This window comes from Botryllus schlosseri, chromosome 16 (assembly GCF_051294905.1).
Source record: "Botryllus schlosseri isolate E-star chromosome 16, Bs_hap1, whole genome shotgun sequence".
Lineage (NCBI taxonomy): Eukaryota > Metazoa > Chordata > Ascidiacea > Stolidobranchia > Styelidae > Botryllus > Botryllus schlosseri.
This window is the reverse complement of record NC_137251.1, coordinates 493,121-506,597: the sequence shown is the minus strand read 5'-3', so window position 1 is coordinate 506,597 and position 13,477 is coordinate 493,121. Positions and strand designations below refer to the sequence as shown.

Sequence of the window (13,477 nt, the reverse complement as noted above, 5' to 3'; positions counted from 1 at the left end):
TGAACTAAAGCCTCACTACACATATTTCACATACAATGATTGACAATAAATACGCGATAATCTATTCAGTCGATCTCTATCCCAAAAAAGTACAGTAACTATATAAGCCCGCAAACAGCGCTCGCGTTGTAACAACTCGCTGAGATCCAAACAACTCAAATATTACACGCGTGGTATTTTACAGCCTACTCCGCCTCGTCACGGAGCTGGCGAGCCTCTGTTTGGTTTTCCACACTTGAAATAACTCGGACTATTTTGAGAGAGCAAATTTGAGAGTAACGCCCTCGCTGTAGCGACATCTCGCGAATAAGACTGGGTTAAATCAAGTACCAGTTTTATAAATAATTTCATCATTTCAAAACAATCAGTCAATCAATCAGGTTTATAAATATTTTCATCGTTTCAAAACATCACAAGACTGCGATACAATGAAAAGATAGGAAGGTGTCGAAACAACCTGGAGTAGCCTTTAAGATCAGACACCCACCTTAGCCTAGGCGAAGTAAATAAGAGGCATGCACATATTGCACAATTGCACACTGAATGAAAAGTGTCATCTCGAGTCATCTCGAGTCATTGCACATTTTGACTCGAGTCAAGTCAAGTCAATCGATTTTCAAAGGTGACTCGAGTCACGTCAAGTCACTCGTTTTTTTAGAGGTGACTCGAGTCAAGTCAAGTCACGAGTCGAGTCACAATTCAAGTCAAATTGAATTTTTAAAGCATGAATGATGATTCAAAGTCATTAAATTTTGCTAGCTGTGTGAAAGACAGATTAATTGATCCTTTATCTAGAATCAAATAACGAATATCTAGTTAAATATACATGCAAAAAGACGCACACGTACACGTAGAGCTATGCTAATAAAATAAGTGAGTAACTGTATACAGCTACATGCTACAGTACGTTATTATCAGCCAAAATATTGGACCTAATGCGAAGGTTCGAGAAGTTGAAACACATCCGCTACACATCCGTGAGAATATAAACGCCCAAACTATATTTGTTCGATTTAAATCATACAAGAGGGTTGGTAAATTTGAGCACTGCGCAACGTAAGCATTAAGCCGTCTAAGAAACAGAGACACATTGCTATATAGATTAATCTTCAACTACTACTTCGACAACGTAAGCTGTGATCATTCACTTTGCGGTCAATTTATTTGTGACCTAACAATGGATGATCAGTGGAACGTAGAATCAGGGAGTGACTGGTTGATCTCACAAGTGACACCGGCGTATCTCGAACAATCCGAACATACACAAGATACAGTGATTTATTCGACCCCGCTAACTGGATGACTTGAAATTGACTCGTAAATTTTACTCCGAGTCACGAGTCAATGCACATTTTTGAAGCTCCGAGTCAAGTCAAGTCAAGTCATTTTTCCAAAGTGACTCGAGTCAAGTCCAAGTCATACGAAAAAGTTGACTCGAGTCATCCTAACACTGTTAGGTCGTGGTCCGGTAATCCTGAAGACTGACTATACTATAGTATTGATTTAGAAGAAAACACTGCGATACGGTGGAAGATAGGAAGGGCGTCCACCTTGGCCCGCGGGGGTCGGCAACTTTTCTCGAATCGACATTCCGTAGTTTTTTTAGCAAGTTAGTACATATGAATTCAAAACCTTTGCGGTAATGTGCAGCGCACCCGGTGGTTCTAAAACTTTTTATATTACGGCAAAAATCTGAATTTTATTAACATCTCGCGACCTGAGCTTCACAATGTGTAAATTTACTGTTGGTAAATGCTATAGGGGAGATGTGGTACCGATGGATCACTGGGCCCGAAAATACTTGAAAAATTTTCCATGATAATTCCATGATTACATTCCGTGAATTTGTCTACAATTACATGCTGACAGAATCTTTCCTCACATGCAAAAAAAAATCGACCTGCGTGAGTTATGGGGTCTGTGACGAATGATTTACGTTTTAGGGGGTGTATAGTAAATTTGGATCGACATTTGCATTTTTCTATATCACCTTTCAGACTAACAAACCCGCCATAATTTTTGATGTGAAGTATAGGGCTTGTATCAGGGTATATAATGTAGGCTTACCATATTTTGGAAATCAAAAAAGAGGACACTTTTTCAGAAATTTGCAACTTGCAAAACCGGAGTAAAATTCTCAAAAACCGGTTTATTTTTCCCACTTTGTGATCGGTTGACTAAAAAAAAAAAAAAGGTCATCACTTCTGCTCAGAGCTCAAAATAACGTTTTTTACTCCGCATTGCCAGGTGGATGACTAAAAAACAAAAAAAAATAAAAAAAGGTCATCTTTTCGCTCAGAGCTAAAATCATCGTTTTTCACTCCGAAATACCCGCCGGAGCTTCACTTCTGTGCTAATATGCGGCATATCACTCGCAATTTGCTCTAAATCTGCCTAAATTTTCAAAAAAGAGGACAAAATCTCGAAAAAGAGGACAAAAGGGCGTCCTCCGAGGACACTTTCAAAAAAGTCAAAAAAGAGGACAAATCCTCTTAAAAGAGGACGTATGGTAAGCCTAATATAATGGCACATTTTTTTTTTGAATCAATACCATCCTCGAGTGGACTATTTTGCAAGTCAATTACAATATTTATGGGGTGGGGGACCTATGGTACCATAGCAAAATCAAGTAAAATAAATAGACCAACTAATCACTTAACAACAGAAACTCGCCTGCATATATATAGGCTGTAAATCAGGGCCGGCCAACCCGTGGCCCGCGAGAAGGTTTTGAGTGGCCCGCGAGGTAAATTCCGAAATTTCTAATGTTATCAAAAATGGATTGCACAGATTGTGAACTTGTGAGGCGAACCAGGCAACACTTGAGATGTGATGACTAAAATATCAGTTCCCACGCATTGGCAGATCTATGAACCAGTCACATATTGGCAGATCTTCGTACACTATAATGAAGCTGAATAATTTGCGATAGATTTATCAAAAGTAAATACTTTCTACACGCTTCGCGCAACATGTTGTCACTCGATTTCTTGCTTGTAATATTGTTACCCCTTTGTGAAAATAGAAGAACGCATAATGTATCAGATTGAATCTAACTATATTCACGATTACGAGACAGAGTGACGTTCGACATATGCGACTTTGCGTTTGCACTCGCAGAAAGACCGTCGACTATGAAACCTATCTACGCACAAAATGATTGACGTATGTTGGTCGAAACTTCCGATATCGATATGTCCAGACGCCGATAGCCCAGTCCTTGCAAACTGAGCCCAGCGATATACAGCAGGCCCGCAATATAGTCAGGTGACAAATATTATTGACCTGTGAACTTCAAAAAATTTTCGCGCTTCGCGCGGCAAGTGGCCCGCGTAACATATCGTCAATCGAATGTGGCCCTTTGGCTGAAAAGGTTGGCCAGCCCTGCTGTAAATCATAGTTACCTGTGATGTTTTATCGCTATTACGAAGTAGGCCTATTTGAAAGTAAAAATGTCGATTGGCGGGTAATATGTATGTGGCATTATTTCTCTCAAAATTTCCCATTAATAGATACCGCTATTTGTCTGTGTGTTGTCTTCCGTGTATTATAGTATAATTTGATTTTCTCTCGTCTCTTGTTATGACTACCGGTACAGCTGACTTTGCCTAGCGTTAATTTTTTATTATTGTATTATTACGTCATACTTTGCCTTTTTGGTTTTCGTTTGAATCAGAGATGAGCGGATTTGAAATTTCTATGTCTTAATCCAATCCAAATCCGAACCTTCAAATCCTAATCCATAACTTTTTCATATTCAAGTCCATGTCCAATCCTAATCCGATTCCAACTGGAAATTCAGAAAAAATACCAATTTATGCCATGGAGGGATTCGAAAATTCTCTTTCTCAACCAACGATTCACTTGATTCAAGATAACTTAGTAACCATAAGTACATTAATAACTGATCTGAATAAAGTTTGTCGCCATTCGCCACACGACATTTCAATCTCCCAGAAAATAGGTAAATCCAATCCAAATCCTAATCCGTTCTGAAAAAAATGTCTAATCCAAATCCAATCCAAATCCGACAAAATTTCACAAATCCTGTTTTTTCAAAACCTAATCCTAATCCATGCTCATTGCTCATCTCTGGTTTGAATCTCTCTCTCTCTGTATGCTTATTATTGTGCCGTTAACTCTCGATAAGGGGCACACGAAAAGTCTTCGAGTTAATAAATTCTTTACTGCAATGAATGTAGTTGTGAAAGCAATACTCAAGTTTAGTACCGCCAACCATATTTTCAGGCGTTATTTTTGTAAGTTTAGGCGTAAATCAAAACATGATTTTATGCTAACATTTGAGATGATATAATCTATTTTATTCTTGAAGGACGTGACGAAACATTCTTCATTGGCTTGCTGTAGCTTAGCTTACAGTACACTACAAAACAAGTTAACAAATTTGAGTTTTGGAGCGTATGTCTCATAGGTCCCATGGTCGAGTGCCTTTGGACCCACCGGCTGGGGACCGCTGACACGTTCGAGCAGCAAACTTTCAACGTTTATAAATATTTTTTAAAAAGGCGGGGCACAACCAAGCCAAGTCTATGCGAACACCACACGCAGGACCGTAACAGCACTTCGTCAGCCCCCCCCCCAAAAAAAACGTTGGTCTTAGGCCCCCTATGTCAGTGGTTCTCAACATTTTTGTCTTCGCGGACCCCTTTCGGACCGTCACGGATCCCGCGGACCCCCACGAAGTTTTAGTTAAAATTTATCTCAATTATCGTGCAATCGTCATCTGTCTTGTGGAAAATGATAACTGTATGTATACCCTTAGTGATAAACATTAACAAAATGACTTTTCTTGAAAATGAGATCATACTGTCCATGTAAAAACTGGGTTGACTTCTATTATTTCCAAGCGAGGTCTCAAACTGCATTTCTTGAAATAAGTGGTCGTGTCTTGAAAATCCGCGCCTTCGATTTGATATGAACGAGTGCCGAAAATCCATTTCCACAAATATAGATGGTGGCGAATGTAATAATAACGATACATTTTGGACGACGATACATTTGGGTCTGATCCGAACAACTATGTGGCACCAAAATTGACAACCAACTTTTTTAATGATCATATAACGTCAAGCCTGGTCATTTTTATTTAAAAGCTTATCTTGAAGCTATTATGAAAAAATGGTTATGTATCACAGGAGAAAGTGGATTTTTGTAAACATTTTGAAGTCGCCGTGATTGACCTTACTCATCCAACTTACTTTCCCACAATCCCCAACAAAACATCTCTAATCAGCAAAATGTTTGAATCAGTCGGCTTTAGCAATTAAAATGAGTTTGCACAGTAGGATATTTCATCTCAGACGGCCATTCTGTGTATGTGAGTTCTGAAGTTTTACTAGTAATGAAGCGAAACTGCCTCGTGATTTTCCGAATTAAAAAAATACAAATCAGGTTATCAATTATTTTGAGGCTTCGCGGACCCCCTGAAAATGCTTCACGGACCCCCAGGGGTCCGCGGACCCCCGGTTGAGAACCGCTGCCCTATGTGGTGATAAACCTGGCTTATGGAGGGCTTGGCCCCCAGACCCCCACAGGTTAGTCGTGTTTGCCGCGACTTGTAACCGACATATATTGTACTGTGTATATAGTGAGACGCATTCCTTCGCCTAAACGCACGAAACGCTAAAATTTTCACCAATTCATGATTGAATCGGTCAATATCACCGGGAATTGCATTATGTTGCTAGCAATTTTTTTATCCTCCCTGCTCACGTGATGAGATTGCCCGGTAAAGCTGAATGAGGCATCTTGGTAACTGTAGGGCCCGTAAATGATATTTAAACATATTCGGGCGGTATAATACCTTCATTACAAGATGTGTACGTGACCTCCTGTCTGTTAGATCAAGTAGGCCTATATGGAAATCGCCCAAACGTACCAAGTTAAAAGACACACACGATTTCAAGTTGGTACACAATAATTCAAACATTCGGCAGCACTAAATAGCGCGGAGCGCCAATAATTGTGGTAAAAATTGCATAAATTTCAAAAATAATCTATAACTTATGTTAATTTACGAAATAATTTGGGGCCCCCTTCGAGCTCTTCCCCGGGGTGCGCCGGTTACTGCATACTTCGAGTTGCCTGGGCGTCGTAACTAGAGGATCAGATCAGACAGTCAGGCACAATCACTGGACCTAATTTCATTACTTGACTAACTTTACTTCGCAAAATGTCAAAAATGAATTAAATTATTCAAGTGCAACGGTAAAGTATATAGCTCAGTGAGTAGAATAGCGAGAGTGAGAATAGTGAGTGTTTATATGGCTCAACGGTTGACCCACAGTTTTGTTGCGATCCTCCCTGTCCGCAGTTTCGCACGGTCCGACCATAGTGTCCTATATGGTGCGGAACAATGCTGTCTGGCTCTTTTTCTCTTGAGCTACTCTCTCATTTCGCCAGACAGCATTGTTGCGTCCCAATGCCAATCTCCATAACAATGAAAAATTCGAGGCTGATTGTGGGAGTTCAAGGGCCACGAGCGGAATGAAATTTATATATTCGTAATCAGTGCAGAGTCATCGTTCGATTGATACCTGTTTTGCCAAATTTAATGCTCGGGAAGCCGGTCAAAAATGACCGTCAATTCGTCTGTAGCCAAAAGGAAATTGTGACGTGATACAATTTCACTGAGGCGTGAGATTTGCCTGTGTCGACACCATATAGGACACAATTACTTCGTTTCCATGCTCGGCCGATGGGCCCATTTTCGAGAGACTCGGCCGACGAACGAGAGAATTTTGTTGCGCATTTACAGTGATGCACACCCACGTCGGCCGACTCGTCGGCCATCTAGTAAATCCTTCGGCTTAGCCCTTCGGCCATGCATGCGCTGTGTCTTCGATTAGCTAATTGGTATTCGCTACTTACAATACACTTTTCGTATCAAATTAACCATGGCTGCACTCCGGACGGATCTTGGACGCCTTGAGAAACAAAGAATTATGATCGCAACGGAATTTAGTAGTACCGGTACTGCTACGAATTACCCGTAGGCTACCGAAATCTTCGCGATCTGATCACATACGCTGCTGCCACAATTCGAAGGTTTGCGTTCTATGGTGCATGGATACAATACAAACTATACCGCTTGACCACAAACTAGGTGAACTTATTCACATTCCCCTGGTAAGCAAATCATCGACAGGACACTGGACGTTCATGTCTGAATCACGACGACGAAACAGTAGTACCGGTACACTACTGGAGAAGTTACTATTCTGTGCTCGAAATTATTGGACCACGATATCCCATATCTATATCCCCCACATACTAAGATATGCCACCAATTTTCATCTTTTATCCATCTTATTTTATCTTCTGTTAGTTTTAAGCAATTGGTTCATCGTGACCATTTTACATGTTTGATGCATTTCGCGTTCAAGGTCAAAGCGTGTTATTTGATTGAATGACCGCTACAAGTCTTTTCGGCTCATTCCTACCGAGTCATTTATCGCAATCTTCTGATTATTATGAAATTGTTACTGAGTAAGTAAGCCAAAAACGTCATCGCGATCGCTTCGCCCACCTAGTTCGGCCAAGTCACGGTTGGGTTACGTCTGCTCATGGAAACACGGCCGACATGTACAACGCATGCGTCATGGCCTTTCGGCCGACCGTCGGCCGAGCATGGAAACGAAGTAAATGGTCCGACGTATAGTATGGCGAGTTTCGCTTGTTCCGTGGTCCGTCGTTTAGAGTTAACCCTCAGTGGACTGCTTGCACCCTGCAGTATGCAATGCGGCAGCTATGATGCCAGTGACATGACTGCTAATGCATCAAATTTCAAAGAGGAGACGAGATAGTAGCAGACATTGGTGCTACGCAAGTGTAAAAGTCAACTAATTCCCGGTAGAGTCGAGTTGGTTGCTTTCATGGTGACAGGCCAAGGTGGGTGTCTGCTTCCATAGACAAATCCAAGTCGCTTCGACATATTCATTGTATCGCATTTTTGCGGTGTATTTAAATGATGAAATTGCTAACAAACCAATGATGATGATGATGATGATGACATTATTAGGGTGATCTTATGTAATAGGGCTGGGCAAAATCAAGTACCTGAGTGATTAGTTTCTGAATCAAGTATTTCGCTTCGAGTCGAGTATTACTCATTCATAACAAAATGTTATATGTCAAAGTTCAAATATGTACACTTTATGCCACCATAAGAATATGATGTCTTGTTATCCTTATCCATCACTTTGAAGATACTGTGGTAATTTTTCAACCATATCGATTTCATTGAACTTTGTGACCATGTTGTGGGATGTGTTATTTCCAGCAACGTTCGTAGCTTTGTACTATATGTTTCGCATGCTTGGACACGACTAATCGAGCAATGGAAAACGCTATCGAAACTGTAATCCTCGTTGATAAATCTACTTTCAGGACGAGGAGCGTATAATTTCAGTACTTGAACATATCGTATTCTACTACTCGACTCGAATCATTAAACTTGGTACTCGATTCAGATTCGAGTGCTCGAATCATTGTGCCCAGATCTAATCTTATGAATGGGAGACGGTCGGTTTCTTCCAAGAACGTAATTACATCTGACACTCTGTTTCAGAAATCAAATAGGAATTTGGTATGGTGCGCATCCTTATAGTAGGAGGAGGTGTAACTGGCGCACTGTGTGCTCATATGATTCGCCGCCACCTTCCTACCAAAGTGCAGTGTCAGATCGTTGTTTGGGAGAAATCTCGAGGGATCGGTGGACGTATGTCGCTATCCAAAGCCCCGGAATTTAAAGAATGTTCTGCGGAACTCGGAGCCCAATACATTACTCGGCACTCAAAGTATTTGGAATCACATAAAGAGTTTTACAAAGACCTCCTCGACTCAAACGTAATACATTCTTTTAAAGGAGAGATCGATGGTTTCCGTGGCGATAACGACACAAACTTTGTATGCACGAATGGCCTGAGCTCGATAGTAAAGCATTTCTTCGGCAAATCCTTCGTTGAAATGTGCCCAAATCAAAGGCTTGAATCATTACGGCTTGTTTCTGATGACTCGTGGAGTGTGTGGGAAGCTAGCACCACAGCAGGACACCATGATCATTTTGATGCTGTAATATTAACAATGCCGATACCTCAAATATTGTCAATTGAAGGTGTCAAAGATAAACTCGATGTTGATAATGTAAAAGATCTGGAATCTGCGCAGTATTCCTCTCGTTTTGCAGTTGGATTATTTTATAACAAAGCCGTTCTGAGTGAATATTCGTGGGCCGCAAGATATGTTGGTGACAGTGACATCATCAGATACATTGCTATGGATCACGAAAAGCGTGGTATTCCTAAGAGGTAAGTTTCTCACATCGATTGTTTATTAAGCTGTTAGAAAACAAACCGTTGCTTCTCAATTTTCCGAGAAGGTTTGGTTCGAATATGTTCACAATAACAACTGTCCTTATTGTGAACATGAGACTGTTCTTTTTGTGAACATGAGACTTTTCTTATTTTGAACAAAACTGTTATTATTGTAAGCATAATCAAACCAACCCTGTAGAATTTTCCAGTAAACTATAACAAAATTTTCATTTCCAAGAACATTTGATAGATCTTTTTTAGATATTAGTTTGAATACCATATGGGTAGGGAGCAGTCAGCGTTGCTAGTAGGGGTGAGCAGTACTCAAATCTCAATCGAGTGTTAATTCTAATGTTTGAGTCGAGTAGTGAGAGACGATTTTTTCAGTTGGCCTACTGACATGATACGCTCCTTGCCATTAAAAGTTAATTTGTCAACGAGAATTATAGTTATTAAGTCATATCGTTGTATACTTTAAATAAAAACCACCAATTTATGCGGTGAAGCAATTAGGCTATAAGAAAGTAAGTTCTGATTAAACGAATAAAAATGGATGTGTATTACTGTTATGTTGCGAATGTTTACTCTTTTGTTCCACGAGTGGCGTTGTTCGCATGTAAAAATACATGATTTTCTCATTTTCACAATAAGTCATATTTTCCAAAAAATAAAGTCAAATTATTGATATTTTAAGGTCGCATAAAAATGGCCCTATTACATCACATTGAAGGTAATCTGGTATAATTTCAACCTTTCTTATTCCATTGCAATTTTTAGCGATGATATGGGTTGGTATCGACTTGACAGAATTATCATTGCAATACGACCAATCGAGGTTCAGGCTTTCACAGTTGAAAACAGTATCATAAGTCAAAACTATAACTCATGTTAACAAATTAACTAATAGTGATACGGGGCGCATAATCTCAGCACTCGAAAGTAAATTAATGATCGATGCAGATTCGAGTACCTGAATCATTGTGCCCCGCCCCATTTGTGACCTAGTTACGACCCTGGCCCTGCCCCATGATTTGAGATGTTGAACTGCAACTGTTGTATGCAATCGAAAATGTTCATCGTTTTCACAGCAAAACTTCATCAGTTGTCGTGCACACATCTGTCCCATTTGCAAAGAGCCACCTAGAGGAAGACGCAGCGGCGGTCGGGTCTAAAGTTGTGGACGAACTGAAGAGAATCATTCCCGGCCTTCCGGAACCAGATTACGTGAAATTCCACAAATGGAGATATTCGCAAGTGACTCAGTCGACGGCAACATATGGATCGTTAGTTTGCCACAGCAAACCACTTTTGATTGTAGCGGGGGACGGGTTTACTCACTCTAATTTCGATGGCTGTGTAGAATCTGCTCTCTCAATTGAGCAACACATCACAGAGTTTGTGAAATGTGGAGTGAATTGAATTGAGCGTGACGTAACTGGTCTAAATCTAATTCAAAGACTGTTAAGTCGAATTCTCGCAAAGTTTTATTCAAACTTATATAAATGATCTATTATTATTTTCATATCCACTTCTGGATTTCTGTTTATGTCACGACAGATCATTTATTGAATTTCTATTAGGAGAAAAATATCGATTAGCAATATTTCCAAATGATAATGCTATGGACTGGAAGATATATATGGACAACTAGAAAAATTCAGCTTTTCTTTACAAGGTTTGAACTAAACAGCTTCTTGGAGGTACAGCGTATATCAACAATCGTAGCACTGTGCATAACGGTGCATATTCGGGTTCATTTCAATATGAATATGCTATTCAAGATTAGAATTATAGTTACGCAGCGGTGGTCAAAGTAGTCGAGAAAGTTACTCATGTAGAAGTAGCGTAGCTCTTGAAGCTACTCGAGTGAGTAGTTGTGATAAGCAGTCGTCCATACGCTCTCATGGGCTGTCGAAGGCCGGAAACTGAGCCCTTCGGTTGGTACAGAGAGCTGGTACATGCTGCTCAGTACAAAGTTTTCTCATATCAGAATTATACCGCATCGTGAGATGCAAATGATATTGACTCTGAACTTTTGTTTGCCCAACAACTCCATTTCAGATAATATCATGGAATAGTCCCCTCCACCGTATTATAAGGCCTGCATGTGCTCCGGACGGAAGAACTACGATAAATTACAAGACCTATCTGTTACGATACCGTGCATGAAGATAAATACAACTACAGTATTTAAAAAGGGGAATATATTTCATGCATTTTGTACATACAGTTTCAACGGTGGTTGACGCTCGACGGTCTAACGCTAAAAAGTCAAGTACCACTTTTTCCTCATTTGAACACTCGCTGTGTGGCTAGAATGCTACAATTAGAATTACAATTAGACGGTTCCAAATCTCGTTTCCGGGCCATATTGACTGCAATAAAACATGTCATATGAGTGTCAATACGGTACGATACCTAAATCAGGGGCGGGCAACATACGGGCCGGATCCGGCCTGCGAAGGGATTTTGTCCGGCCCGCGGACTGTTTTACGTCTTACATGATAATGTGGCCCGCGGCCTCAGTCTGCCGATATTCCAGGGTTGTAATGACTCGAGTCCGACTCGAGTCACGATTTTCTGATGACTCGACTTGACTCGAGTCATTTTTCCAAAATATCGAAATGACTCGACTCGAGTCAATCTGTGTATTGACTCGACTTGGACTCGAGTCATTGCGCATGACTCGAGCCAAGTCATTGACTCGAAACTCAGACGGCCAAGACCGACATTTCGTTGTAATTCCAAAGCCAACACACTATTGGGATTTCGTCTGTTGGTACTGGTACTTGAAAATGCGACCAGAAACTGCTGAAAGTGAGGAAGATTGGTATATTATAACATCGGACCATTCGATACCACCAAATAGAGGTATAAAAGTGGGTTTTAACATGACTTTTACAAGAAACTGAGCAGTCAACATAATGACTTGGACTCGACTCGAGTCATAATACTGTGACTCGGACTCGACCCTCTTGTCGCTGACTTGGACTCGGACTTGACTTGGTGGTGAATTGAAAATGACTCGACTTGACTCGAGTCGAAACTATAAAAATGAGATTGACTTGTGACTTGGTTACAACCCTGCGATATTCCCCACAACTTGCTTACTAGGTCCAATTTCAGTGACTGTATGTTATTATATACGTGTATGCGCAGGGTGCGAGAGTGGAGCTTACGCGTAAGTTCGTGGAAGCGAGAAGACTTGCATCATCGGTAATTATGAGCGAGATAGTGTAATGGTTGTGCGTCCGGCTTCTTGATCGGTAGGTCGTGGGTTCGATCCCCGGCCGGGTCAGACCAAAGACTCGAAAACTGGTATCCGCGGCTATCCTGCTAGGCGCTCAGCAATCACGGGATAGCATGGAGGAGAAAAAACCGGGGGTGCAGACTAGATGACCATAGGCCGTATCGCATCTCCGTCGTCAAAGCATCTCGATGGTGCTGGCGAAAAAGAATACCATCTCTCTCTCTCTCTCTGGTGTTTGTCGACTACAATGGTCGTTATTTTTGATTCCGTAACTGCCGACATGTTGTACGGCACACTTCTAGACTTTTGTAAGACACCGCTTATGCCAGTGTTTGCCAACTCAAGACGGGTCGCGGGCCACTATTCAAATTTCGTAGAGGACGCAGGCCACGTGAATTCGATATCGAGATTAATTAGGCCATACGGTTGAACAACGACGCTTTCTCGTCACCTATCGAACGCCTTAATCTTATTAAAGTTTGCACCGTGTGTTGATCAGAGAGAAGCAGACATGGTGGCGCCTGTATGACCATGCTATTCTCAAATCCACATTGTCTTCGTCATTAACGGCGAGAAATGGCAGTGAAGTGACGTTTCTGTCGTTAAATTACATTCATTATATACGATTTATTCCTTGTATATGTTGATAAATGGGCGAATAAATCGATTCAGCAATTCGGCCCGCCAAGTACTTAATTTTCCAATATCCGGCCCGCCGACTGGAGAAGTTGCCCGCCCCTGACCTGAATGATACTGACCCAACACTTTCGTCAATATCTATTCTGCGGCAAAACAACGGAAATTAATTTTGAATGATTGTTGTTACTCTGCGAAAAAGTTCCTATATTTTTGTCTCATTCTCTCATATGAAGAATGTTATAGGTCTACTTGA

General features: G+C 40.9%; 2 protein-coding genes across 2 annotated transcripts in view; both read left to right on the top strand.

The window, feature by feature from the left end:
• The window catches only part of LOC145458499 (uncharacterized), a 178,619-nt gene that overhangs the window by 124,437 nt on the left and 40,705 nt on the right, over window positions 1-13,477 (top strand). The gene's annotated exons all lie outside the window — the stretch shown is intronic.
• LOC145458507 (renalase-like) lies at window positions 8,399-10,946 on the top strand. Its single transcript, XM_080336891.1, has 2 exons — window positions 8,399-9,329; window positions 10,424-10,946. Exons 1-2 carry the CDS (start codon window positions 8,611-8,613, stop codon window positions 10,752-10,754), a joined length of 1,050 nt encoding a protein of 349 aa, XP_080193017.1. The 5' UTR covers window positions 8,399-8,610; the 3' UTR covers window positions 10,755-10,946.

Coding starts and splice junctions, on each gene's coding strand:
- LOC145458507 (XM_080336891.1), top strand. CDS start 8,611: ATGGTGCGCATCCTTATAGTAGGAGGAGGTGTAACTGGCGCACTGTGT. Junction 9,330..10,423: donor AAGCGTGGTATTCCTAAGAG/GTAAGTTTCTCA, acceptor TCGTTTTCACAG/CAAAACTTCATCAGTTGTCG.